Below are 25079 nucleotides of genomic sequence, written 5' to 3' on the forward strand. Positions count from 1 at the left end.
AATTATCCTCAGGAAGCCGATGAGGAATATGGGTAAAATGCTAATGCTTTCCACCCACCTGAGAATCAGTGTTCCTGGCATGCCATATCTGGAGTCTTCTTTCCATCATAAATAACCCCACTGCTTCTTTTCCTTTCCTGAAAGCTAGTCCCTCCTCATCCCAACCATTAGAAATAACACAGACAGCTAGAGCATAGCAAGGAGTCTTTACTAGGACAGAAGGGAGTTGGAGGGGCATCCAGGGCAAGTAGAATGGGCCACATTAGAATGGGCAGAAGTCCTGGGGATCTTGAGTCATCTCCTGAGGATGGGGAATTAATGCTTATTGTGGATGAGAGGTGGAGGGATGCGGATATCCTGGCCTCTCTCCAGACGCCGTTCACAATCAATCAAATAGTTTACTCCATCGATGACCAGCTGCACCAGCTCCACCTGAAGGACACTAATCCTTGATCTCTGCTTCCCACCCTTGAGTTTCCTTCTTGAACACTGATTTGCCTTCTCTAGGAACTCATTTCCAATTGTCTCCCCACTCAACCTGAATTTCATTTCAGATTCTGTTACATTCCTGGGGCCCACTCACTGTCATATCTCCACCCCCACAGACCTATACATTTCCACACTGTAATCCCTAAGGATCTCACCTCTGACTTGCCCAGTCGGTCCAAATTAGAGATGTCAAAGACGCTGCCTGTGGCAGCTGTGTCCACTCCACCAGTGCCACGCTTTTGGAGTCTTAAGTTCTCCAGGATCTTTGGGAAGCGGCTATCCTAGAGGAGAGGAGATAGGGATTGGGGGCCGGGCCATTAGGGGCAGAGACTGGTCCTATTTGAGACTGGTCTCTTTCCCCTGATACTCTACCCACAATGTGTCTGACTCCTTTCCAAAATGCCCATACCCTCCCATCCACACAAGGCCACCTTCCTTATTCATACCCCTCTCTAACCACACAACTCATTTACTTTGCTTAGCAGGGGCAGTTTGATGTGCACTCCTGCCCGAAGTCCAGTGCCCAGGTTAGACGGACAGGTCAAGATGTATCCCAAACGCTCATTCCACATGAACTCCCAGCCACGCTCCTGGATCAGCCGTTCCACCTGAGTCCACAAAGGCTCTGTTAGTGAAAAGTCAGGGATATTTGAGCCCTCACTTAGCCAGACCTACAAGAACTCTAGAAATATGTCTAGAATGAGGAATTTGGACTGTGAAAGAATGACACTGCTGTTTGTGTGTGTGGGGGGTGGGGTGGGGAATCGTTTGTTATTATCATGTGTACAAGGTAATTTTGATGTTACAAGCCCATAATGGTGAGATTACAGAAAAATATCTTGTGTGTGGAAGAAGAGACACTTGAGAGAATAAGGCACTAAGGATGATCTAGGGAAATGAGTGGAGGTGGTAAACTGAACTGAGGAAGGAATGATTATTCAATGAGCTCAGCATGCATGGATTATCTTTGCTTTGCTAATGAGCCTAGAGTTTGGAAGGGTTCTTTCACACATAAAATGAGGGTGTAGGCTTTGCAACAGGAAGAGGCAAGAAAGCCTTCTGTTAGCTGTGGAAAGAGCACATGTGAGAAGGCAGAGAGAAAGGTGAAAACAGTCCAGAAGAGCTGGACTCATAGTTATGTGTATACGTGAGGGGGTGGGGAAGGGAGTGTGGGTAGATTGTTTTGTTTCACTAGAGCTTCCTAATGATGGAAATGACTATTAGAGTTCAAGAGACAGGGGGTGTGCCAGAAGGATGGATGCGAAGACTACCTCATATGAGTAAAGAGAACCCTGTTTATAGTTCAGAGAAAAAAAAAAAACACGGCATAGGGGGTCATCTTACATGCTGAACAAGGGGAAACCTTTACATCTAGAAAAATAATAGGAGCTAACACTTATTGAACATTTATTATGCACCAGGTATTTTACATACATTATCTCATTTAATCCCCAACAACCTAAAATGTAGGAAGCCGTATTATCCCAATTTTACAGATGAGAAACCTGAGGCATATCATTTGAAAAGTACTTCCCTACCCACTTACCATCAGAATATGTTATCTGTTATTAGCCAAAAACAATAAAAACTTCCCAGCTAGAATCTAAAAAAAGAGAAGCTGTCTGTCTTTCCAAGTCCAAAATACAACTGTATATATGAGAACATACAATAAAAACTGGGTTTATGGGGATTTCTAATCTAGAATAGAATATGGAGTCCTAATCCATATATGATTGAGGATTCAGTAGAGCCACACATTCTGGGCCTTAAGCCATTCCATCTTCCATTTCCCCTAGTCTCCCTCCTGCTCTCAGCTTAAAACCTAGACATGATACTTCAGTGAGAATGACAGAATACCTTGGTTCAGAACTGGATGGTTACACTGGAATCATGAACACACCAATCTTTCACTTCCTACGTTGATCCAGGCTCAAACTTTTCCTTATCTGCACACTCCACACACCTCAGGCATTGACACAATTATTCCATCTTTGTCTTATCCAACAACTACTTTATTTACTACCTTAGATTCAGGACATTCTTTCTCTTTCTATTCTTAGGTGACCATATATCCTGGTTTTCTCTGGACAGTCCTGATATATTGTCCTGGACTGACTGATGGTGATCCCTTTTGTTATCAAAAGTATCATGGGTTGATTGATAAATTATATGGTCTAGTCCTTAGCTTTTCCTTATGTCCTCCCACCTAGTTCCCTTATACATTCTTCTCCAACCTCTTTGAGGCCTCGACAGAATCTTTCAAACACTTTCTTCATGTTGCCACCCTTCTCCATGGAGATGACCCGTGTATGATCCTCTTCATTCACCCAGATCAAGAAGCTCTTCTCATTGTTGTGCCTGAGAGCAGTAAAGAGGGAAAGACAGGGATCAAGAGATAGGGCGAGAACTGGGAGAGATATAGGAATAAAAGACGTTTACAGATCATGGGGGAAAGAGAGGTAAGGTAAGCCTCATACCAGATTCCACGAGCATCTGGCCAGTCTCGAGCCATTCCTGCTGCAGTCAGCAGCGGGGACACGGGCTTATCAAATAGGAAGTGGTCCTGAGGGGAGTAAAAGGACTTGAGTTAAGAATCTTCACAGTAGTTCCTGGGCCTCTGTCTCATCTGACCCACCCTCCCCTGACTCTTCTTTCTATTTGCTTCCTCAACCCAGCTTCCTCCTCTCAAGGCCCCTCACATCAATAAGCTGCTGCTGTTCAGCCTCTGTCATCTCACTGAGCCGATAGTAACGTCCAGCGAGGTCACCCTTCAGGCCACTCAGTGCATCCACTACAACACGTTCCACCTCTCGTCGCTCTGCCCGAGTACAGGCTGGAGGAAGGCTGAGTCCCCGGATACTTCGGCCAGTTCTGACTCTTGAGGACAATACATACCTCTCATCAAAGTAGCCAGAACGGATCTAGGGAATAAGAGAAATTAATATAACTCACAGAAACACAGGGGTGGGAACAGAGAGCCTTGGGGAAGGAGAGACCTTAAAGACTGTAGGGGTCCTCACTACATGCATTGGAAGGAGAAGTTCATTGGGCAAGCACTCCAACAGAAGAGGGCATTATGAATCCTCCCTCAAACTGCCCACTTTGGGGTACAGTCATTCTCACCCACCCTCTCCTCTCCTCTCCCTTCCATATCTGCAGCTCCTTAAGGTACAATTCTTCCCCCAAAGAATCTAACCAAAGAAACCAAAACTAAAAGCTTGGCAGTATAATGACTCTGAGTCAGGAATAATTAAGGTGAAAGGATTGGAGAAACAGAATGCTATATATAAGGCAATGCAAATCAGAAGACGAATATCTGTCCTACCTTGCTGGCATCCAGATCAGTGGTATGCTTCATTGTTCGAGGGTCATATCCATTGTGTCGCTCTTGTATCACAGGATCAAACAGCTCAGCAAATACCTGATGGGGAATTAAGAGGGAGAGGGTGGTTAAGGAGAGAGAATCCCTTTCCAGGCCTTAGTTGTGGATTGATTTCACTGGGTCAGAAAACATGAGTATGGAAGGTCCAGCCTTAAGGGAAAGTGAAGGGTCTTTAGGGGGAAGGAGCTGGGATTACTGGGAAGATGAGTTGGGTCACCAGGGAAACTCTGGGGGCCCCCTACCTCATAGGTCTCCTCATCTCCAGCTACCATGCCCACAGTCTTGATGAAGGGGTGGCCGGGGTTGTCCACGCCAGTCTGGATACACTGATCTAGCGTCCAACCAGTGGGTGTGGTCTTGTCGCAGAGCCGGGCATAGACTGCTGGGGTCAGGTGACTGGCCATGCAGTTGTTGTGCTTTCGGAGGTCTGGGTACTCAGCGCTAGGGAGGGGGTACCCAGTAACCATGGAGGAGAGCACAGGGGGCCTAGACCCAGTGCAATCAGCTGGGAGCTATCCAGTTAGCCATGTCTGCCTTTGCTCCTTGGGAGGAGGGGAGATTAGGGGGAGGCTAAACCTTACTTAGTAATCTCTTTAGGGACTTTCAGGGTCTATTCTTTCCCAACAGGTCTAGTTTCCTCTGGCTGGCGGGCACAATTTCCCCAGATTTGCTCAGTTATTTCCTACCATTAGCACAACATTAGGGATGGGGGAGGGGAAGACTAAGGAGGGGAATTCAGGGAATGGGGGGGCGGGGATAGCAGGAAACGAGATGGAGGAGAGCGAAAAGGATAGTTCCTGGTTTCTCAATTAGGGCTTTGGGCAGAGTGGGTGCAGCCAGAACTCACAGGGCCAGAGCGGGTCTTGGGGGCGGGGACTGCGGGTTACAGGTCCCCAGAAATGCGTTAGCCTTATGGTTTTGGCTTCCATTCCCAACCCACTGTGGTCTCCAGATTGTACAGCACTCCACTCCAGAGCCTTCGTGATTATAACCCTTCTCTTTTGCCCAGGTCCTCATCTCCATCCCCATCTTCGTTCCCGTCGCCACCTCCCCCCCCCCCCCCCCCCCCCCCCGTGCCTCAGACACTGATACCTCGGGGGATACAGCCTCCGTCGTTCACTGGCGGCCCTTATAGGTTCCGGGCGGAGCAGAAACCCAGCGGCTAGAGACCCAGCTCCAGCCAAAGCCAGGAGCCTGAGCCCCGGGCGGGCGGACAGCAGACGAGAGAAGGGACCAGCCATGGCTTGAGGGTCCGGCTATGGAATCCCGGGGTGGGAGCTGGCGCAGGGCAGGAACAGGGAGGGAGGATGCAACCAGAAGGACTGAGGACTGGAACTGGGTGCGAGGCTGGAGCTGAAATGGGGGCCGGATTGGAAGCTGGAGCAGGAGAGGAAAACGGTAGCAACCAGACTGCAGGAGAGGCGCAATGAGGTAGCGGCTGGCGGGCGGAGGAGGGAGGTCCCAGCCGCAGTCTCCAGGGGTGGGGCTCACGCAGGCCCCGCCTTTCCGCCTGCCACCGCGCTAGGTATGCGGGGGCAGAGGTAGGAAGCACCGCCAGGTAGATTAGGGGACCCGAGCTTCGCAACCTTTGGCCGGGGATGCCGGCCCACCTGGGTTGAGGTCGCCCAGATTTCAGCACCACGTAGAGGACAGCACCCGACGGGACCCGCCAAGCCTAACACCCTTCCCCCAAGCCTCTCGGTTTAATCGGAAACCCGATTCGTCACTCTGTGTGGGTGTGAAAGGGTGACATTGCCCAACCTCTCTCTAGTTTTCGGCCTTCCCCAGCAACCTCTCCATATTCCCAGGGGAGGCGGCAGCGGGAGAAACCGTGGCATAAATACAGACAACAGAGAAAGAAATGGAGAAATCACATAGAGGCATACACTGGAAAAGACACCCGGTGGCTCAAGGTCACCTTTGCTTTAGAACCAGGAAGAGGACCAAGGTGCCCTCCGGCCACACCTGTGCTATTCTTACAAGGTTGTGGAAGGATTCCCTGAGACCAACCAGGGGAACATTAACTCTTATCCCATTTATGCTGTGTTCCCTGCTCCCGATTGGCTCCCACATAGCCCTGCTATGTCCTGCCCCCGCTTCTCATGATCCCCGACTTTTTTCACCTCCACCCTCCTCCCCATTTTCTACTTCACCTTTGATCTTTTACTTCCTCGTGTTTTATCCAGGTTCAGGACTGTCTTCTGCTCACAGGACTCCCTCTGAGTATTCTCTGCAAGCTTGCCTACCTGTTGGTTGTACTGGGTGTAGACCTGGGATTGGGCAGGGAATTGTTAGTTTCCTCTTCCTCCTCTCCCTTCTCTCCCCTCTTTGTAGTTTCCAGTTCCTGGGCTGGAGGGGAGTGTAAGGTGAGGTGAAGGGTGTGGTAAGATGACGGCGGGTAGGAACAGAACAGGCAGGCACAGGTTTCCAACCACCACAAGTGTTTCCTCTCTTGGCTCCCTAATCCTGTTTATTCCAGAGTGTAAAGGGGAGTGGTGTTCAAGGCCAGGGAATCTGTACATTCCTACTGGCCTTCTGTCCTTTATCCTCCCAAGATATGTATTCAGATTTGAGAGGGTGTGTTCCCACAGCTCAAAGTGTGACTTAGGTGTGACTTGACCTTTGTCCTGGCAGTAAAGAGAATGAATGATAGAGCCAAAATAGAGATGTGGGGGCTTCATATGGAAAGTCATTTAAGCTTGGGTGCACATGGTGGTGTTAGTCCCTTCTCTGAGCCATCTTGGTGATAGTAAGATACTTGGAAATCTTATTTGAGAAAGAGAAATTCCCTTCATATTGTCCTCTGGCCCCACTGATGAGATACCATTCTACTCCTATACTCTCGTTCCCTTCATTACTCTCAGGCTTCCTTTGTGTTCCTTTTCCTCCCTTCTTCATTTGTATCTTTAGAAGCTATCCACCTCTCTTCTGTGTCCATCACTTAATTCCTTCTTCTGGCAAGAGAGCAATTATCAGAGAATTGATAGAATTCTGTAGTTAGAGTCACTTTTGGAGAGATGGAAAATGTTACCTGTGTTGTGGGGGCTCATTGTCTAGGTTAAGGAGTAGTTATGAACAAGCAAATATAATTACTTGCAATGGTGTATATTTACCCAGATAAAGAAGGGAGATAATCTTCCAATGAAGGAGAGTTGTTATTTGATTGAGAGGGTGGTTACTAAGATTAAAGAGGTAGGGAACAAGAAGAGAGAATTAGAGAAGGAAAAATAAGACAGCCTGAGAAATCACTCAAGTTTGGAGACTAGTTGTCCAAATTTGAGTAATAGCTCCTCGGAGAAAAGATGTGTATTTGTGTACTTTTCTTATTCTCTGTGAGTCACTGACAGCCACATAATGTATTAATGCTCATTTTATAAAATTATCCTATGGCATACAGGAAGTAATTGATATGTATATGTATTTTATTTATTTAATGATAATAATTACCAAGACTAACATTTATAAAGCACTTTATAATTACAAGAAACTCTTGTATGTGTTATTTCATTTAATTGGATTGTTCCAATGGTTGACCAGGGACTGAGTCTACATTTTAGACACGAAGTCTACATTTTAGGGTGCGAAGATAAGTTAATTACCTAGACGATGTTTTAATAACTTGTTTGAAGGGCTGGAGTGGTGGAGAGGACATGAGCCTGAACATTAGGGACAACCCTTAGAATCATCCCTATCTCATTCAGGGTTAGTATAATGAGGCACCTGACTGAAAAAATGGTAAGCTCCTTAAGGTTGCAGAGGAGAAACAGGGCAATTGGGATTGTCTTGACTAGGGAAACCTAAGTAAGGATGAAAAGATAATAATAAAAATGGAAACATATACAAAATGCTTTCATATAACCAGTACCATATGATTAGATTTTTAAAACACTCTCTTACAGATGAGGGAATGGAGGCTGAGGGAAGTTCAGTGACTTGCCCAAAGCTGCACAGCTATTAAAGGTAAGACCAGGACTCAAATCCAGGTTTGTCTGGTTCCAAGGCTGGAGGTGTAAAGAACAAACCAGTGTGGATATGGGAATCATATTGCCCAGTGTTCCATGTACATCCATTTTCTTGTCTTCTCCATAAATAAGTCTTTGTTCTTTCCCTTAACTTTCTGATTTGTTTCTCTCTGTCTCTTTTTGTCTCCAGTCTACTTATCACTCCTCTACATCTGTTAACATTTCAACCAACATTTATTGGCTCTCTAAGTATATCATACCTCTTATGTTTTAAAAATCAAACAGAGGGGCGCCTGGGTGGCTCAGGGTGTTAAGCATCCGACTTTGGCTCAGGTCATGATCTCCCCTGTTCCTGGGTTCAAGCCTTGCGTTGGGCTCTGTGCCGACAGCTCAGAGCCTGGAGCCTGCTTCACATTCCGTGTCTCCCTCTCTGTCTCTCTCTGCCCCCCCCCCCCCAATCGCGCTCTCTCTCTCACAAAAACAAACATTAAGAAATTTTTAAAAATAAAAAAATAAAAAATAAAAATCAAACAGAAAACCTGGTTCGTCTCAGGTCGTGCAATGGCACAAATTGTGCCTCTTTTCTGCATCTTGCTTCTTCTCTGCCCTTCGTCTCACTGGAAAGTCTCTGTCTAGACCAAGCATCTGGGCTGTGGCGACACAGAAATCAGAGGAAGGCGAGCATCAGGTTGCATTCCCTCCCCATAGCCACTAGGGGCCACCCTCCTCCACGCAGAAGTGCGGGCCAACGCAGCCTGACTTTGTTGCCGGTGCGCGCCTTCCGCTGATTGGTGACACCGCAGGGAAGCAGCGCTTTGATTGGGCTGCTGTCAGGTGTCGCTGCCGGCAGGTTCGGCTGCGCGAGCGCAGGGAGGCGGGTGAGCGAGGGCCGGGGGCGGTGGGGGAGTGGCTGGGGGCTGGGGGCGGTATCTGAGGGGGTGGGCTGGATAGAGTGGGCTTGCTAGGTGCTGAGGGCCATGGTTAGTACTGGCTGGGGGCGGCTTCGGGAGGAGGCCCTCGATGAGGCCTCAATGTCTGCGTAGGGAGAGTAAGGCGGAGAAGGCGGGGGAGGGCGAAGGCTGGTGGAGTCGCATCGGAGGGCAGTATTCGTGACCGGGAGCTGTGTGAGGAGACACACCGGAGACACACCGTAGGGAGTCAGCAAGAGAACAGAGGGGTGTGAGGATTTGCGGAAGAGGGAGTCCTGCGTGAGGAGCGGAGTCAGCCCGAGAGAGGGTCAGGGTGGGGAGGTCTGTGTGAGGAGGGGTGGAATGGAGTCAACTCTGGAGAGGATCAGCTTCAGGCAGGCGTTGTTACAGAGAGGAGGGTACCCTGGAGAGAGCTAATGTGAGGACGGAATTGATCTAAGGCAGTCTTTGTGGGAGATCATTGAGTGTTCCATATAAATTGTTACCAAGTGTGGTGACTCATTTGCGGGTTTGGAGGGCAGTTTAATGTTGGAGAATCACTGAGTGAGAGGATTACTTGGATTATTAATTGGATTCGTTGATCAGTGATGGGGGAGGGGGCAGCAGTGTCTTGAGTGGTTGGGGGAGGGTCCATGGAGAGTCATTGTTGCAAATTAGGGAAAGAAGGGAGTATGAGTGAGTTGGTAGAACAAGGGCTTCAGCCCAATTCATCCGTGTCAGAATAAGGGTCTGTGTGAAGGATTAAATGCTGCATCCAGAAAGAATTTAGGGGTCCACTGTGGAAGGTGAGAAGGAGCTAGTGTTGGTTGCCTGAGGAGTTTTACTGTGTTGAAAATATTCCTGCCTGGACTCTGTATTGATGTGTCCCCTTCACCACTAATGGTGCCCTCCATTAAGTGCATGGTGTTTAAGGAAATTAGAGGACTACTGCAAACAGCCCTAAATTCTAAGGGATCAAGAAGTTACAGTTTACCCTCCCTTCTGCCCCACCCTCTCTTCTCACCTACTTATCGTCTCCCCTCCCATCCTCCCTTTTTTCCGTCATTTGCATTGATTCGGCCTTGGGAGTGAGATTGCTTTAGCCTAGTGTAGAGTGTGAAGTTTTCTTTTGCAACAAAGTATTGAAGGAAAGGGGGATGGGAAGAAGGGCCTGGAAAACAGGGGAATGGCTCTTGGAATACCATATTAAATCCCAGCTTCTCTCAAAGGTACATTTAAATAAATCCTGTCTTATTTCATAGCTATTTCATAGCTATTCAAAGCTATTTCATAGCTTTGTCATTTTGCTTTGTTAACTATAAATTTAGGCCTTTATAATATCTCTTTAGCCCCTTAAAGGATCTGTGAACAGACTCTTCTTCCCCATTCTGTTACCATCCCCTGTTATAGAGTTGTAAAAGATTTTAAGGAAAAATGACTATATACATTCAGTAGAAAATCAGGAAGGACTTAGTGGAAAAAAAGGGTGAAGGGTTAGGAATCTTAGACATGAGGGAAAGCCCCTGCTTCAGATAAAGGATAAAGGGTGCAACAAAATTCTGCCTGCTTAAACTATACAGGTCGTGGAAATTGGGTCAGGTCACTAAAAAGGGGTTCAAAGATAAAGCATATGTGTAAGACCTGCAGTACACAACTGGAAATGTTAAGTCTTAAGGAGAATGTTGTGACCGGCCTGTGGAGACAAGCAGATGGTAAAGACTGGGGAGGTCAAGGTGTATACAAAGGTTAGCAATAATTTTCTAATCAAAGCTGGAAATCCCACTGGGAATGGTAAGGGTTTAAAATAAAATACAAAATGCAATTGTTGAAGACTATTTTATAAATCTGTTAAGATGATCCATTTACTTAGAATGTGGTGTTCATTAGAGTCATTAGTATTTCTGAGAACTTTTGGAGAATGTGAAAAATTGCTGCTGGGTGACTCAATTTTATTTTTGGAAACAAATAGTATATGTATCCTCACAATTTGGTATTAACAAATGTTAACCTTTTGTGTATTTGTTTCAGATTTTTAAAAAATTGAAATAAACATTACAGATAAGGTTGTAAAGTTCCACTCAAATCCTTCTCAGTTCCATTTTACCCTGTCCTCAGAGGTAACCAGTATTATGAATTTGATGCTTTTCTTTTCAGTCCATATTTTTAGACTCTACTAATTATATATACAGTCATAAATATATGTAATATTTTTTATTTATGCAAACTGAATTGTACTGCAATGTGTGTATTTCTGCAGTTTGCATTTGGAAGCTGTCCATATTATTACAGACATCATTTCTTTTTTTTGAAAGAGTGAGCACGAGATGGGGAGGGGCAGAGAGAAGGAGAGAGAACCCCAAGCAGGCTCCATGCTGTCAGCACAGAGCCCGACGTAGGGCTTAAACTCATGAACTGTGAGATCATGACCTGAGCCACATCCAAGACTCAGACACTTAACTGACCGACTCACGCAGTTGCCCCTGATTCATTTTTTAAAACTGCTGTTAGTCTATCATTTGTATATTCTACCCTGTATTTATCCATTCTACTTGTGATCTCTGAGTTTTCAGTTTTTCCCATTACCAACAGTGAGTTTATGAACATATTTGCACGTTATGTGGGAGAGTTTCTTTACAGCAGAGATTCTCAACCTCGGCACTACTGATATTTTGGAGTGGATAAATCTTCATTGTGGGGGAACATCCTATGCATTTGAAACTATTAAGCAGCATCCTTGGCCTCTACTCATTAGACACCAATAGCACCTTCCCAGTTGTGACGACCAAAAGTGCTTCCTACCAAATGTCCCCTGGCCAGCAGAATCACAATTGGTTAAGAACCACTATTATACATGTGTATATGTAGAAATGGAACTGCCAGATTATTCTAAAACAAGCGTAAGTCTTAAGATATTCTCACTGATTAGGGTGCCTGGGTGGCTTGGTTGGTTGAGCACCCGACTACGGCTCATGTCATCATCTTGCAGTTTGTGAGTTTGAGCCTGGAGTTGGGCTCTGTGCTGACAGCTCAGAGCCTGGAACCTGCTTCGGTTGTCTCCCTTTCTCCCTGCCCCTCCCCCACTCATGCTCTGTCTCTCTCATTCTCAAACATAAATAAACATTTAAAAAAAAGATATTTTCACTAATTATGGCTCTAGGCAGAATTTTTTCCTACTGACACCTTGGCCTAGACCCGACTTGGGTCTGTAGTACCAGGAGATGGTAGAGAGAAAACTGAAACTTTATTTTGAGAATGGGTTGGAGGCTGTTGTATGGATGCCTGTATCCTCAACCTCCCAGTTAGCACTAGACCTCTTTCCTTGACAGATTTTCCAGACTTGGGCATCTGTCTTTTAAAGTGGAGCACATGGAAGAGAAACAGGGAACAGAGGATTTTAATGTTTTGATATAATGCTTAGAACATAGAGTGCCCTCAATAAATTCTTTTTGAGTTAATCCTTGGTAGGAATGAAGATGAGGGTTAAGGTCAAAGGCAGCTGTGCTCTTTTATTACCTCTGCCCTTGAATTAAATCCCTGAGTTCAACACTACTGTGGGGAGGTGGTGAAGGGATAGGAATGTTTAGGAATGAATCCAAAGTTGGAAATGTCTCTCTAACTTTCTCTTCTGGTAGGAATCAACAGCAGCCTTCCATGAGGAACTGCCTTTTCCACTTGCTGCTGGAGTTAATGGTGTTTCCTGCTGGCAGAATCAGGGACATGCCAGCACTGTAAGGGTTAACCTACTGATCCTCTTACCAGTCTCATGGTTGGGGTGGAGTGAGCAGGGAGGAAAAGGAAGACCTTGCTTTTCTCTTATGGATCTTTAGTCATGTCAAGTCATAGCCCACGTGCCTCCTTTCCTGTTGTTCCTTTTTACGATAGCTTTGTTTCCTGTTCCCCCTAGTCTCCTTGTGGTTCCCTCTTATTTTATCATTCCCTATGCCCCATCCCCACCCATTGCCATGCAGGTTTGGATTCTGAGCTAATGGGATACCCTCCATTGCAGAGCGGGATGAGTGGGTGCTCCGGCGGGGATGTGGTCGTTGCCGGCCAGTGAGGGCGAGAGTGCCACGGCCCACTTCTTCCTTGGAGCTGGAGATGAGGGGCTGGGCACCCGTGGAATAGGCATGAGGACAGAAGAGAGTGACAGCGAGCTCCTTGAGGATGAGGAGGATGAAGTGGTAAGACTAAGGAAAATGACGTAACTTGGTGTTGGGACCCCTGTCATAGAGAGTTGAGATTCCATTGGCTGGAGATACTTCTCCGCCCTTTCCAAATGCGTAGACTCCCTGTCATAAACAGGCCCTATCTTGATTAAGAGGAGAGGCAGTAGAGATTGGTTAGATTACCTATCTTTGAATCCCTTGCCTTTATGCCTTCCTCCTGTTGTGTCCTGGTTATTGGTTCTCTAGCTCTCCTATCTGAGCACAGATTTCCTACTGTGGAAAGCCTCCTATTCTTTAGGCAGTAGGAATCCCTACAGGCACCCCAATCTAGACCTAAGTTGGGAGACAGCATTTGCCCCATAGTTCCAAAGCCTGGCAAGAAACTCTATGCCCTAAGGAAATGAGACAGTGTTCCCTAAATAGGGATGGTCTAGGTGGGAAGTTCCTAAGTTCCTGACAGTACTTCCTCTCTATAGCCTCCTGAACCTCAGATCATTGTTGGCATCTGTGCCATGACCAAGAAATCCAAGTCCAAGCCAATGACCCAAATCCTAGAGCGACTTTGCAGATTTGACTACCTAACTGTTATCATCCTGGGAGAAGACGTGATCCTCAACGAACCTGTGGAAAACTGGCCATCTTGCCACTGCCTCATCTCTTTCCACTCCAAAGGTTGGAGTCTGTGAAGGAAAGTGGGAGGAATGGTGTTGGGAATGCTGGCCTGGGAAATGAGGTTCTTACTGTCGAATAGTACAGTGGTCATCAGCTCTTCCTGACACACTGGCGAACAGTGCAAAGGGGTTTCCTTTCCCTGTATTGTGGAAGAGTTGCTGGCGGTAGTTTAAAGCCCATATTTGAACCTCAGGACAGTTCTAAAGCTGTTAGGGTCTCTGACAGAGTTGTGTGTCTCTAGAAGGACCCTAGAAATAACATCTTTTTAACTTTTTCCTGATGGATATTATAGACTTGGGAAGTTGGGCAGAAGGATGTTACGGGTTGGATGGGTAGAGGAGCTTAGTGGCAACTTTAGCTTTAATACCTCTATTTCTCTTGCTGTTTTCTCACTCTGTCTCTTTTACTTTCTTTTTTTGATCTATTTCCTTTTTCTATCCCAGGATTTCCTCTGGACAAAGCTGTTGCTTACTCCAAGCTTCGAAACCCCTTTCTTATCAATGACCTGGCTATGCAGTATTACATCCAGGATAGGTATAGCTTTCTGTTGATTGGTGGGGTGGGCAGTCCTGAGATCATGCCTGTTTAGAGAGCCCACTCTGGGAGGGGCAGAGTCAAACAAACATGCCTAATTTTTGTATCATACCTTCCCGAGTTCTATACCCTGGTATCTCCCAATTCCTGAGCAAATGAAATCCCTAGCCTCTTCCCTTGTTCACCATTCCCCACCTCCCCCAGCTAATTTATTTGGGGGTGACAGGAGGGAGGTGTACCGGATCCTGCAGGAGGAAGGTATTGATCTGCCTCGATATGCTGTGCTCAATCGTGACCCTGCCCGGCCTGAGGGTGAGTACCTCGCTTTGTCCAGTCCTGCCCCACCTTGCTTTCTGTAACATAGCCCAGCTGTCCATCTTCTGGACATCTCCATGTATTACTTATCCAAGTGAGGCTTTGGTTATTGGGCAATGGGTAGAGTTAGAACCATGGTTCCTTAAACAGAGACTTAGACCTCTTATGTAGGTATTATCATATTTATATAGCATATATTACCGTATCTATTACTAAGATATGGTCATAGAAATTTGAGGGTTATGAAGATTAAAACTCAGAGAAATGGGAGTTGGAAGTATTCTACAATCCTCAACCCTGGGAATGACCACATACTTTTACTTCAGAGTGCAACCTGATAGAAGGTGAAGACCAGGTAGAGGTAAATGGAGCTGTCTTTCCCAAGCCCTTTGTGGAGAAGCCAGTGAGTGCAGAGGACCATAATGTTTACATCTACTACCCCAGTTCAGCCGGAGGAGGAAGTCAGCGCCTCTTCCGAAAGGTATGGGAGACATTTGAGCATTTGGGGAAGTCAGATAGGTGGAAGGACAAGAGCTGGAGAATTTGGGGACAACGTGAAGGCAACATTTTTTTCTTCTTTTTCCTCCTGAAGATTGGCAGCCGAAGCAGTGTTTACTCTCCTGAGAGCAGCGTCCGAAAGACAGGATCATACATCTATGAGGAGTTTATGCCAACAGATGGCACAGATGTCAAGGTTATGGTGGATACAGGGATTTAAGAAGTGATAAATGTCTGGGTTGGGATGGGGTGCTTGGGAAGCAAGTGGAAGTGTATGGAGAAAGTCACAGAAAATAAAGTGAATGTGATTTGCTTTTACATTCAGGTGAAAATAATGAATGAGAGAAGTAGACATTTACATTGTTACTATCAGAGCAAGGGCAAGGGTAACATGGAAAATGGTATAATATTGTAAGTTGTTTCTTAATGAGGACTAGGTAATAAATGGTGCTGGGGTCCCAAGGAGAAACCTTCATAAGGATACTTTGGTGGGGCCCAGTAAGGAAAATGTCAGTCTCCTTGTTCTTAATACTCAGGGTTTTTTTGTTTTGTTTTGTTTTGTTTTGTTTCCGAAACTAGTTTACAGACCTAGTGCTCATGTTGTCTTCTCATATGCAGGATGAGCGGTGGGCATACTCAGTGATGCTATGTACCTGCAGGTATATACAGTGGGCCCAGATTATGCCCATGCTGAAGCCAGAAAATCTCCAGCTCTCGATGGGAAGGTCGAACGAGACAGTGAAGGGAAAGAGATTCGATATCCAGTCATGCTGACTGCCATGGAAAAGCTGGTGGCCAGGAAAGTCTGTGTAGCATTTAAGGTAGTGAAAGGCCTTTGGGGGATGGTGCTGTGGAGTGAGGGAAAGGGACAGGAGCAGGGGTCTGGAAGAAAGAGTGGCTCTCTTGTTTTCATCTTGCTTCTTTCCACTGCAGCAAACAGTTTGTGGTTTTGACCTTCTTCGTGCCAATGGTCACTCCTTTGTGTGTGATGTCAATGGCTTCAGTTTTGTCAAGAATTCGATGAAATACTATGATGACTGTGCCAAGATCCTGGGGTAAGGACACAGTGGTCTGGACTGGGGAGAATGGGCTTAGAGAAGAGAGAAAGCTTTTTGCCTTATTTTAAATATTATAAAAAGGATTAAAAAATGAAAAAAGGAAAATAAAAAAAGGGCTTCTTAGCCCTTTTGCCTTCCTAACACTGTACTCCCCAGTTACAACTGTTAGCAGTTTTACATATATGTCTTTTTCTACCATGTATAAACAAACTATTTATAGTACTAAATGTGATCATACTGTAATACTGTTTTAAAACTTGATTTTAAAGTAAATTTACCATGTAATATTTAAAAATGTATGAGGAGGGGTACCTGGGTGGCTTTGTCCGTTAAATGTCCAGTTCTTGATTTTCGCTCAGGTCATGATCTCAAGGTTTATGAGATCAAGGACCACATTGGGCTCCACACTCACAGCACAGAGCTTGCTTGGGATTCTCTGTCTCTCCCTCTCTCTCTCTCTTTCTCTCTCTGCCTCTGTCTGCTCCTCCCCTGTTCATTCGTGCACATGCGTGAGTTCTTTCTCTCTCTCAAAATAAATACATGAATTTTTGAAAAGTTAAAAAAATAAAAATGTATGAGGAATAATGAACATAGTGAGTATTCATGTATTCACCATAAATCTTCATATATAAAATCTTTCTGGGGTACCTGGGTAGCTCAGTGGGTTAAGTGTCCGACTTCAGCTCAGGTCATGATCTCATTCCTAGAGTTCGCACCCCGCATCAGGCTCTGTACTGACAGCTCAGAGCCTGGAGCCTGCTTGGGATTCTGTGTCTCCCTCTCTCTGCCCCTCCCCTGCTTACACTGTGTCTCTTTCTAAATAAATAAATTAATTAAACATTAGATATAAAATCTTTCTTTGAGGTTTATTTATTTTGAGAGAGTGCAAGCAGGGGAGGGGCAAGAAGAGAGGGGGACAGAGGATCTGAAGTGGGCTCCGGGGCACCTGGGTGGCTCAGTCGGTTAAGCAACTGACTTCAGCTCAGGTCATGATCTCGCAGTTTGTGGGTTCGAGCCCCGCGTCGGGCTCTGTGCTGACAGCTCAGAGCCTGGAGCCTGCTTCGGATTCTGTGTCTCCTTCTCTCTCTGTTCCTCCCCTGCTGGTTCTCTGTCTCTCTCTGCCTCTCAAAGATAAATAAACATTAAAAAAAATTTTTTTGAAGTGGGCCCTGTGCTGACAGCAGAGAGCCTGATGTGAGGCTCGAACTCATGAATTGTGATATCATGACCTAAGCAGAAGTCAGACACTTAACTGACAGAGCCACTCAGGCTTGAATAAAATATTAAGAATACTCCTTGCTAATTACATCCCTTCCCTTTCTACCCAGAGGTAACCACAATCCTTAATTTGGTGTTTGTCATTCCCATGCATTTATTAATATTTTAATACATCTATGGGGGCTTTTTTGGGGGGCATGTTTTTAGAGTTTATATAATATATTCTACAACTTGCTAATTTCTGTGAGCTTTATTCATATGTGTAGTTGTGGTTCATTCATTTTCATACATTTCTTCATGTTTTTCCTTCTAGGAACACCATCATGCGGGAGCTTGCTCCACAGTTCCAGATCCCATGGTCCATCCCCACAGAGGCTGAGGACATTCCCATTGTCCCTACCACATCTGGCACTATGTGAGCAAAAGTATAAAATCTGGAGTAACCTACTTAAGGCACCTGAATCAGACCAGTGGTTACTTTCTGACCCTATACCATATGACTAGTGGAGGCTGGGTATCTTCTAGGCAATTTCCTTAACCCTGCCTATATTCTTAATCTCAGTTTTTCCTCTGCTCTTTGACATGTCATGTAGGATGAAATGATGGGAGGTGGTGTGGGGTGGGTTGGAGGAAAGGCTCTAATGACATTCCCTATCTTAGGATGGAACTCCGTTGTGTCATTGCAATTATCCGTCATGGAGATCGTACTCCCAAGCAGAAAATGAAGATGGAGGTGACACATCCAAGGTAGGATGAATGTCCTGATTTAGACAAATAGTTTTTTGTGAGAGAGATGGGGATGGGGAAGTTCCCAAAGGCTTTGACTGTCTCACCCCATACTGAAGCTTTTCCTTACTTCTTCAGATTTTTCAGTCTGTTTGAAAAACATGGTGGCTACAAGACAGGGAAATTAAAACTGAAGCGGCCTGAGCAGCTACAGGTAAGGTGGTGAGTTGGGCTGGGAGGAGCGAGGTGGGTATGGGATTGGGGGCCTCAGTGAGAGACCAGGATGAAAGGGTAACTGCCCAGGACTTGGTCTCCTTCATGGATACCCTATTATTTCCTCCAGGAGGTGCTGGACATCACAAGGCTGTTACTGGCTGAACTGGAGAAAGAACCAGGTGGTGAGATCGAGGAGAAGACTGGGAAACTAGAGCAGCTGAAGTCTGTGCTGGAGATGTGAGAAAGGGGATAGGAGAGGGGAGCCAATGACAGTGAGAACTAGGTGCTGGGGTAGAAAGTAAACTGAGTTTATCCTGCAGGTATGGTCATTTCTCAGGCATCAACCGGAAGGTGCAGTTGACTTACTACCCTCATGGAGTAAAAGCTACTAATGAGGGGCAAGGTAAGATATAATACTCCCTTCCTATTACCACTCAAGTCTCTTATTCTTAAACCTTTAGATGACCTGAGGGTGCTCTGACTCTTGATTTCAGCTCAAGTCGTGATTTCACGGTTCGTGGGTTCAAGCCCCACATCAGGCTCTGCACTGACAATGTGGAGCCTGCTTGGGATTCTCTCTCTCTCTCTCTCTCTCTCTCTCTCTCTCTGCACCTCTCCTACTTGCGCTCTTGCCTCTCTCTCTTTCTCAAAATAAATAAACTTAAAAAAATAAACAAAACCCTTGGGATGAGCCCTGGGTGTTATACGTAGGAGATGAATCACTGGATTCTACACCTGAAAACATTATTGTACTATATGCTAACTAACTTGGTTGTAAATTAAAATATAGAAATAAATAATAAAAAACAAAACCTTTAGATGACCTCTACCCCAGATCACCATTCTGGGCTCCTCAGAAGACCTGACATTTAGATGTCCCCACTACTTTCCTTTTTTTTTCTTTTCTTTTTTTTTTTTTTAATGTTTATTTATTTTGGTGGGGGGGAGGGGCGGGTAGAGAGAGGGGACAGAGGATCCAAAGCCGGCTCTGTGCTGACAGCAGACAGCCCAAAGGAAAGGCTCTTGAACTCATAGATCTTAAGATCATGACCTGAGCCGAAGCTGGACATTTAACTGACTGAGCCACCCAGCTGCCCCCCCTCCCAGCTATTTTTCTTAGATCTAGACCTATTCACTTCCCCTTATTCCTGCAGATCCACAGCGGGAGGCCCTGTCCCCTTCTCTGTTGCTGGTACTGAAGTGGGGTGGAGAACTGACTCCTGATGGCCGTGTTCAGGCTGAGGAGCTGGGACGAGCTTTTCGCTGCATGTACCCTGGAGGACAGGGTGAGTGAGTGTCTGGGGGGCAAATAACAGGGCTTGGATGAGATGATTAGAGAATAAATTGGGGGAATGAAGAGACAGAGGCAATGGGAAAGTTAAAGGGGGAAAGAAGCATTCTTTCTTCCATGTGGGTATGTATAGCAGTCCATTCTTGGTCCTCCCCTTTCTCCCCCAGGTGACTATGCTGGCTTCCCTGGTTGTGGGCTGCTTCGTCTCCATAGCACTTTCCGCCATGATCTCAAGATCTATGCCTCTGATGAGGGCCGTGTCCAGATGACTGCTGCTGCCTTTGCTAAGGTGCACACTATAGTTCTTTCACAGTCCCAGCTTCCATTAGATAGAGAAGCTAAGAGTTTGGAGAACTAGTTGGGAAATGTCAGGGTGTTTATGTGCTGACTCAGAGAAGTTTCTGCTTGTGTCTGACCCATTCTGTACCACTGAGAATGAGCTGAGAATAATTAAGTGGGCGTAGGCACCTTGACCTGTACTCCTCGCCTCTATACCAGCTCTCATTTGATCTCTGAGACCATTTAGGCTTAGGGGAAGTAGACTGGAAGGAAAACTAATAGATTTTGTGCTTCCCCTCCAGGGCCTTCTGGCTCTAGAAGGGGAGCTAACACCCATTTTGGTACAAATGGTGAAGAGTGCCAACATGAATGGGCTACTGGACAGCGATGGCGATTCCTTGAGCAGCTGCCAGCACCGGGTGAAGGCTCGACTGCACCATATTTTGCAACAGGATGCACCCTTTGGTCCTGAGGATTATGATCAGGTCAGGCTCTCCCTATTTTTGTGCCCAATGTACCGCCATCCCAGATTCCTAGAATTCTAACTAATGGTGATCAGTAATGGTACTTACTACATTGTAGACACTGCTTTCCATACATTTTCTCATTCAATCTTTACCCTTTGAGTTAAGTATGGGTCTATAATCTCTTACTCATAATTTCAAAAATAAAAAAGATCAAGCACCAAGATTCATTTGGTAGCAAAACCTGACATGATAAGACTATTTCTAATTCTTGGGGCTCCTAGGTGGCTCAGTCAGTTTAGCCTCCGACTCTTGATTTCAGCTCAGGTCATAATCTATGGGTTCAAGCCCCGCATCCAGCTCCACATGGACAGTGCAAATTCTGCTTGGGATTCTGTTTGTCTATCTGTCTGTCTCTCTCTTTCTCTCTCTCTCTCTCTCTCTCCTGCTTGGGATTCTGTTTGTCTATCTGTCTGTCTCTCTCTTTCTCTCTCTCTCTCTCTCTCTCTCTGTCCTTCCCCTGCTTGCACTGTCTCTCAAAATAAATAAATAAACTTAAAAAAAAAAGACTATTACTAATTCCTATTTATTTTGTTTAGTGTAAATAGTCATATATTGTGCTGCAGAAACATAAATGTGTTTAGTTATGCCCTCAGTCCTGCTAGAGGTATTATATAACATATGACTATGTGCTATATTAATTCTAAAGTCTGAAAAATTCTCAGTTCTAAAACAGTCAGTCCCAAAGATTTTGAATGAAATAATGTTTCAGTTATTTATTGCTACTTAAAAAACTACCCCAAAACTGAGTAACTTAAAACAATATCCATTTTATCTTACTCATAGTTCTAGGTTCACCTGGTCTTCCTTGGGGTCTCTCCTAAAACTGCCCAGATGTTGTCCATGTGTTGGGGCTGAAACCATCTGAAGGCTTGACTGGGTCGCTAAGATAGCTGGGTTCTCTCCCACTTTATGCTCTACCTATAGTCTTAGAGCCTCTCCTCTCCATATGTTTTCTCCATGTGGTTTCTCTAGCATGGTAGCCAGACTTCTTAAATGGTAGCTTAGGACATCCCAAAAGCAGAAGCTTCCAAGCTCTTTTATATTTTTAAAAAATATTTTATTTTTAAGTAACCTCTACACCCAACATGGGGCTCAAACTCACAACCCTGAGGTCAAGAGCCAAACACTCTACTGACTGAGCCATCTAGGTGCCTCCTTCCAAGCTCTTTTATTTTTTATTTTCAGTTTTTTAATTTAGAGAGAGAGTGCACTCAAGCAGGGGAGAGGAGCAAAAGAGAGAGAGAATCTTAAGCAGACTCCATGCTCAGTGCAGAGCCTAACATGGGGCTTGATCCCATGACCCTGAGATTATGACCTGAACCAAAATCAAGAATCGTATGCTCAACCGAATGAGCTGCCCAGGCACCCCCCGAGCTCTTTTAAAGTATATGTCAAGACTTAATTAGTTAAATGTAACTTTGCTTTTTGGTTTTGTTTTATTTTATTTTATTTTATTTTGGTTAAGCAGTCACAGGGCCAGTACACAGTGTAGATTGTAGGCAAGAAGAAGGTAACAAAGAGTTAATGACCATATTTAATCCACCATAGGAACTGTGGACTTGTACTACTTTTCCCCCATTTTAAAAATGAGAAAACCTAACCTCAGAAAAATTTAAGCAACCTTTCCAAGGTCACCTAATTAGTATTAACCTAAAGAGTCTAACCTGAGAGCCCGGACTGTTCACCACTATAGTGTACTGTCTCACGGTAGTAATCACAGTGGATGCCATTACCCAATGTTATCTTTTTTTGCTGTGTATCCAGACCTTGATTGACTGGGAATCATATGCCAGACAGTGATTTTGTACTATCCTCCCACTGATAGCTCCTCATTTCTGATGGATTTGTTTTTTAAAGAAAGTATATTTTTATAGAAGCTGTAGAACCCCTTGAATCTTTTTTTTAAGATTTTTTTTTTTTTTGAGTTATCTGTACACTCAGCATGGGTTCAAACTCACAACCTCAAGATCAAGAGTTGACTGCTCTACCGACTGAGCCAGCCAGGTGCCCCCCACTTGAATCATTTTAAAGTGTGTAGTTCAGTGTATTAAGTATATTCAGTTAAGTCTATTCACAATATGGTGTAACCATTTCTGATGGGTTCTTCAATGAGCTAAGTAGCTGAGAACATTGTCTGGAGAATGGCATTTTTTGTATTTTTCTCTGAGCAGGACTTAATAAGGACAGGACCTTGCTCTCTTATTTTCCAATCAGTGTCAAATTCAAAAGCTAAAGCACTTTTTCTTTCTCTCTTGCTTCTTTTTGCTAGCAAAAATGGGACTTGTGAGGACCTAGGTTGAATATGTGTTTTCCACCCATAATCCTCTTTTCACTTCCCCATTCTTCATTGACTGTCACTGTCCTGAAAGCTTGAGCTGGAATCTAGTTCTGAGGCAAGACCTCTACTGTAGGTTCAAGCTAACATTTTGTTTAGAGGAATAAGATTTTGTTACCTCTGTTACCCACTCATGAAAACCTTGTGTAGGGATTGTGAGGGGTTGGTTTAATCTTTATTCCTCAGTATTTTCCATGTATATTTTAGAACCCCCCAATAAAAGAACCTAGGTTTATTTTATTTCCTCTGGATTCTAAGGCTTTTACCCTCAACCCTCCTTAGATGACTGTGTGTTTGAGCAATCCTCTCATCTTGGAACTGGTGGTCTGCCCTGTAGCCCAGGAATTCTCATTAGAGTGAGCCTATAAACAGATCTTACTGGCAGACAGTTTCTGTAATAGGCTCACAGGATTCTGCACAATCAGCACAGAGCCTATCTTGCTTTTCATCTCTCTGTTGCTCATAGCTCGCTCCCACTGGAAGCACTTCCCTCCTCAACTCCATGGCTATCATCCAGAATCCTGTAAAGGTCTGTGATCAGGTATTTGCCCTGATTGAAAACCTCACTCATCAGATCCGGGAAAGGATGCAGGACCCCAAGTCTGTAGGTGGGTATGAATAGTACTATCTTCCCTTCAAGGTTTCAGGTATGGATGGGTTACTCAGGCACTCCTGTGCCCTCTTCTAAGTGTCTGAAACAAGGCATCCTCATCTCTCTGATTCTACTGCAGATTTTTTAGGGTCTTTTGTTGAAGGTAAAATCTTTGGTTCTTTCTGACTGTCTGTCTTCCTTCCAGACCTGCAACTCTACCACAGTGAGACTCTAGAGCTCATGCTACAGCGTTGGAGCAAGCTGGAGCGTGACTTTCGACAGAAGAGTGGGCGCTATGATATCAGTAAGATCCCTGACATCTATGACTGTGTCAAGTATGATGTGCAGCACAACGGGAATCTGGGACTTCAAGGCACAGCAGAGTTACTACGTCTCTCTAAGGCACTGGCTGATGTGGTCATTCCCCAGGTGTGTCTCATAGCCTGGGGCACTGGGAAAGGAAGGGGAGAAAAGCAGAAAGGAGGGATGGTGTGGGAACCAGGGAAAGAAAACTTAGAGAAAGAATTAGTTGAGTTGCTATATTTGTCAGGGTTCACTCTGGCTCTGAGTAAGTGCAAGAGGCTAACTGAGGAGACACCTGGAGAGGGGGAATGTGGTGGATATGAAAGAAACTCTAGACCTGAGGTGAAGACAAGCATCATCTTGGGCCTGGGAGTATGAGGCAAGAGGGAAACAAGATTCATCGACGTACTTATTCCTGGCCTGTGGCCCCTAGGAATACGGGATCAGTCGGGAGGAGAAACTGGAAATTGCTGTGGGCTTCTGTCTTCCACTGTTGCGGAAGATACTACTTGACCTGCAGAGAACCCACGAGGATGAGTCTGTCAACAAGCTGCATCCCCTGTGAGGGAGGGCTGGGAGGGGTGCTGGATGGAGGGAGGGGCATATCAGGGAGCCCTGGGAGGAATCCAGGCTGGTACAGCTTGGGGAACCAAGAATAGAAGGGGTCCTGGGATAGAAAGGAAAGCAGTCTTTGAGTTGGGAGGAAAGAGTTTGTGGAAGGGTGGGAAGAAGATTATCTGACAGTGTGAATGACTTAGCTCTTATCTTAGGTACTCTCGAGGGGTGCTCTCCCCAGGTCGCCATGTTCGAACACGTCTCTATTTCACCAGTGAAAGCCATGTCCATTCCCTACTCAGTGTATTCCGTTATGGGGGACTTCTTGATGTAAGGATCCTCCTTCCTTCAACGTATGAACATTTATTCCAAGCATTCTTTTACTCTCCTCTTCCTGCTTTTTATTACAAGCCTTCTGTATTCTCTTTGTCTCCCTGCCCCTTCCCTGACTTCCTAGTCCTTGGTCATTGACTTTCATCTTCTTTTGTTCGGTAGGAGACCCAGGATGCACAATGGCAGCGAGCTTTGGCTTATCTTAGTGCCATTTCAGAGCTCAACTATATGACCCAGATTGTCATCATGCTTTATGAGGACAACACACGGGTGAGGAGCATTAGCCAATGGGGGGGGGGGGGTAATGAGGGTGCCCTTTCTTTCTCCTTAATTCTCATCTTAGAAACTTTCATATCCTTATAATTTGTAGAATTCAGCTAGGTGTGACACCCAAGGACAGCATGTCACAGAGCATCCAGGAGATTCCTTCTGGAACAAAAAAAAGTGTTTTGGGATGGTGTTGAGCCAGAGAGCTATCAGACAACATAGCTCTGCATTAGGGAGGGTATAGAATTTGGGATGATGTTATGATGAGTCTTTTTCACTCAAACATTATTATACGTTTTTCATCTGGCTTCACAAAGGTATCTTTAACTGTGCTGCTGTATGTACTGTAGCAAAACTGAATTACTGTGAGAGAAGGATGGAAAGAGTTGTAGAACTGGAGGCTAGAAAGTTGTGTGGGGTGGTGGATCACAAATGGTAGAAGTGAAGTAATGA

General features: G+C 45.3%; 2 protein-coding genes across 24 annotated transcripts in view; one reads left to right on the top strand and one right to left on the bottom strand.

Moving 5' to 3' along the window:
* Positions 1–187: 187 nt before the first annotated feature.
* On the bottom strand, positions 188–6300 carry LOC131516663 (creatine kinase U-type, mitochondrial). Of its 5 annotated transcripts, none has more exons than XM_058737950.1 (10): positions 6118–6300; positions 4964–5149; positions 4114–4312; positions 3815–3910; positions 3189–3410; positions 2967–3052; positions 2724–2847; positions 963–1097; positions 645–770; positions 188–432 (listed from the first exon to the last, which is right to left on the bottom strand). In XM_058737950.1, the coding sequence occupies exons 2-10, from the start codon at positions 5110–5112 to the stop codon at positions 316–318; spliced, it is 1254 nt and encodes a 417-aa protein (XP_058593933.1). In that variant the 5' UTR covers positions 5113–5149; positions 6118–6300; the 3' UTR covers positions 188–315. The 5 variants fall into 5 exon arrangements, with proteins under 5 accessions (XP_058593933.1, XP_058593929.1, XP_058593932.1 ...); XM_058737946.1 differs by having other exon boundaries at positions 4964–5248; positions 6118–6299; XM_058737949.1 differs by having other exon boundaries at positions 6025–6299.
* Positions 6301–8631: 2331 nt separating this feature from the next.
* The window catches only part of PPIP5K1 (diphosphoinositol pentakisphosphate kinase 1), a 43495-nt gene continuing 27047 nt past the window's right edge, over positions 8632–25079 (top strand). For 4 of the 19 annotated variants that reach the window (XM_058737972.1, XM_058737974.1, XM_058737979.1 and 1 more), the window contains exons 1-23: positions 9029–9970; positions 12374–12469; positions 12748–12922; positions 13384–13579; positions 14023–14113; positions 14340–14425; positions 14755–14909; positions 15021–15122; positions 15586–15747; positions 15860–15981; positions 17516–17617; positions 17863–17949; positions 18067–18142; positions 18272–18381; positions 18465–18547; positions 19299–19430; positions 19603–19724; positions 20017–20199; positions 23043–23184; positions 23374–23597; positions 23905–24032; positions 24242–24356; positions 24522–24629. In XM_058737972.1, coding sequence (XP_058593955.1) covers positions 12776–12922; positions 13384–13579; positions 14023–14113; positions 14340–14425; positions 14755–14909; positions 15021–15122; positions 15586–15747; positions 15860–15981; positions 17516–17617; positions 17863–17949; positions 18067–18142; positions 18272–18381; positions 18465–18547; positions 19299–19430; positions 19603–19724; positions 20017–20199; positions 23043–23184; positions 23374–23597; positions 23905–24032; positions 24242–24356; positions 24522–24629 — 2673 coding nt within the window. In that variant the 5' untranslated portion in view covers positions 9029–9970; positions 12374–12469; positions 12748–12775. Of the gene's footprint in view, positions 8712–8794; positions 8991–9025; positions 9971–12373; positions 12470–12747; positions 12923–13383; positions 13580–14022; positions 14114–14339; positions 14426–14754; positions 14910–15020; positions 15123–15544; positions 15748–15859; positions 15982–17515; positions 17618–17862; positions 17950–18066; positions 18143–18271; positions 18382–18464; positions 18548–19298; positions 19431–19602; positions 19725–20016; positions 20200–23042; positions 23185–23373; positions 23598–23904; positions 24033–24241; positions 24357–24521; positions 24630–25079 lie in introns of those variants that run through there. The other 15 variants (XM_058737963.1, XM_058737971.1, XM_058737969.1 and 12 more) reach the window with 9 other exon arrangements.

The sequence above is a fragment of the Neofelis nebulosa genome, chromosome 7, assembly GCF_028018385.1.
Source record: "Neofelis nebulosa isolate mNeoNeb1 chromosome 7, mNeoNeb1.pri, whole genome shotgun sequence".
Lineage (NCBI taxonomy): Eukaryota > Metazoa > Chordata > Mammalia > Carnivora > Felidae > Neofelis > Neofelis nebulosa.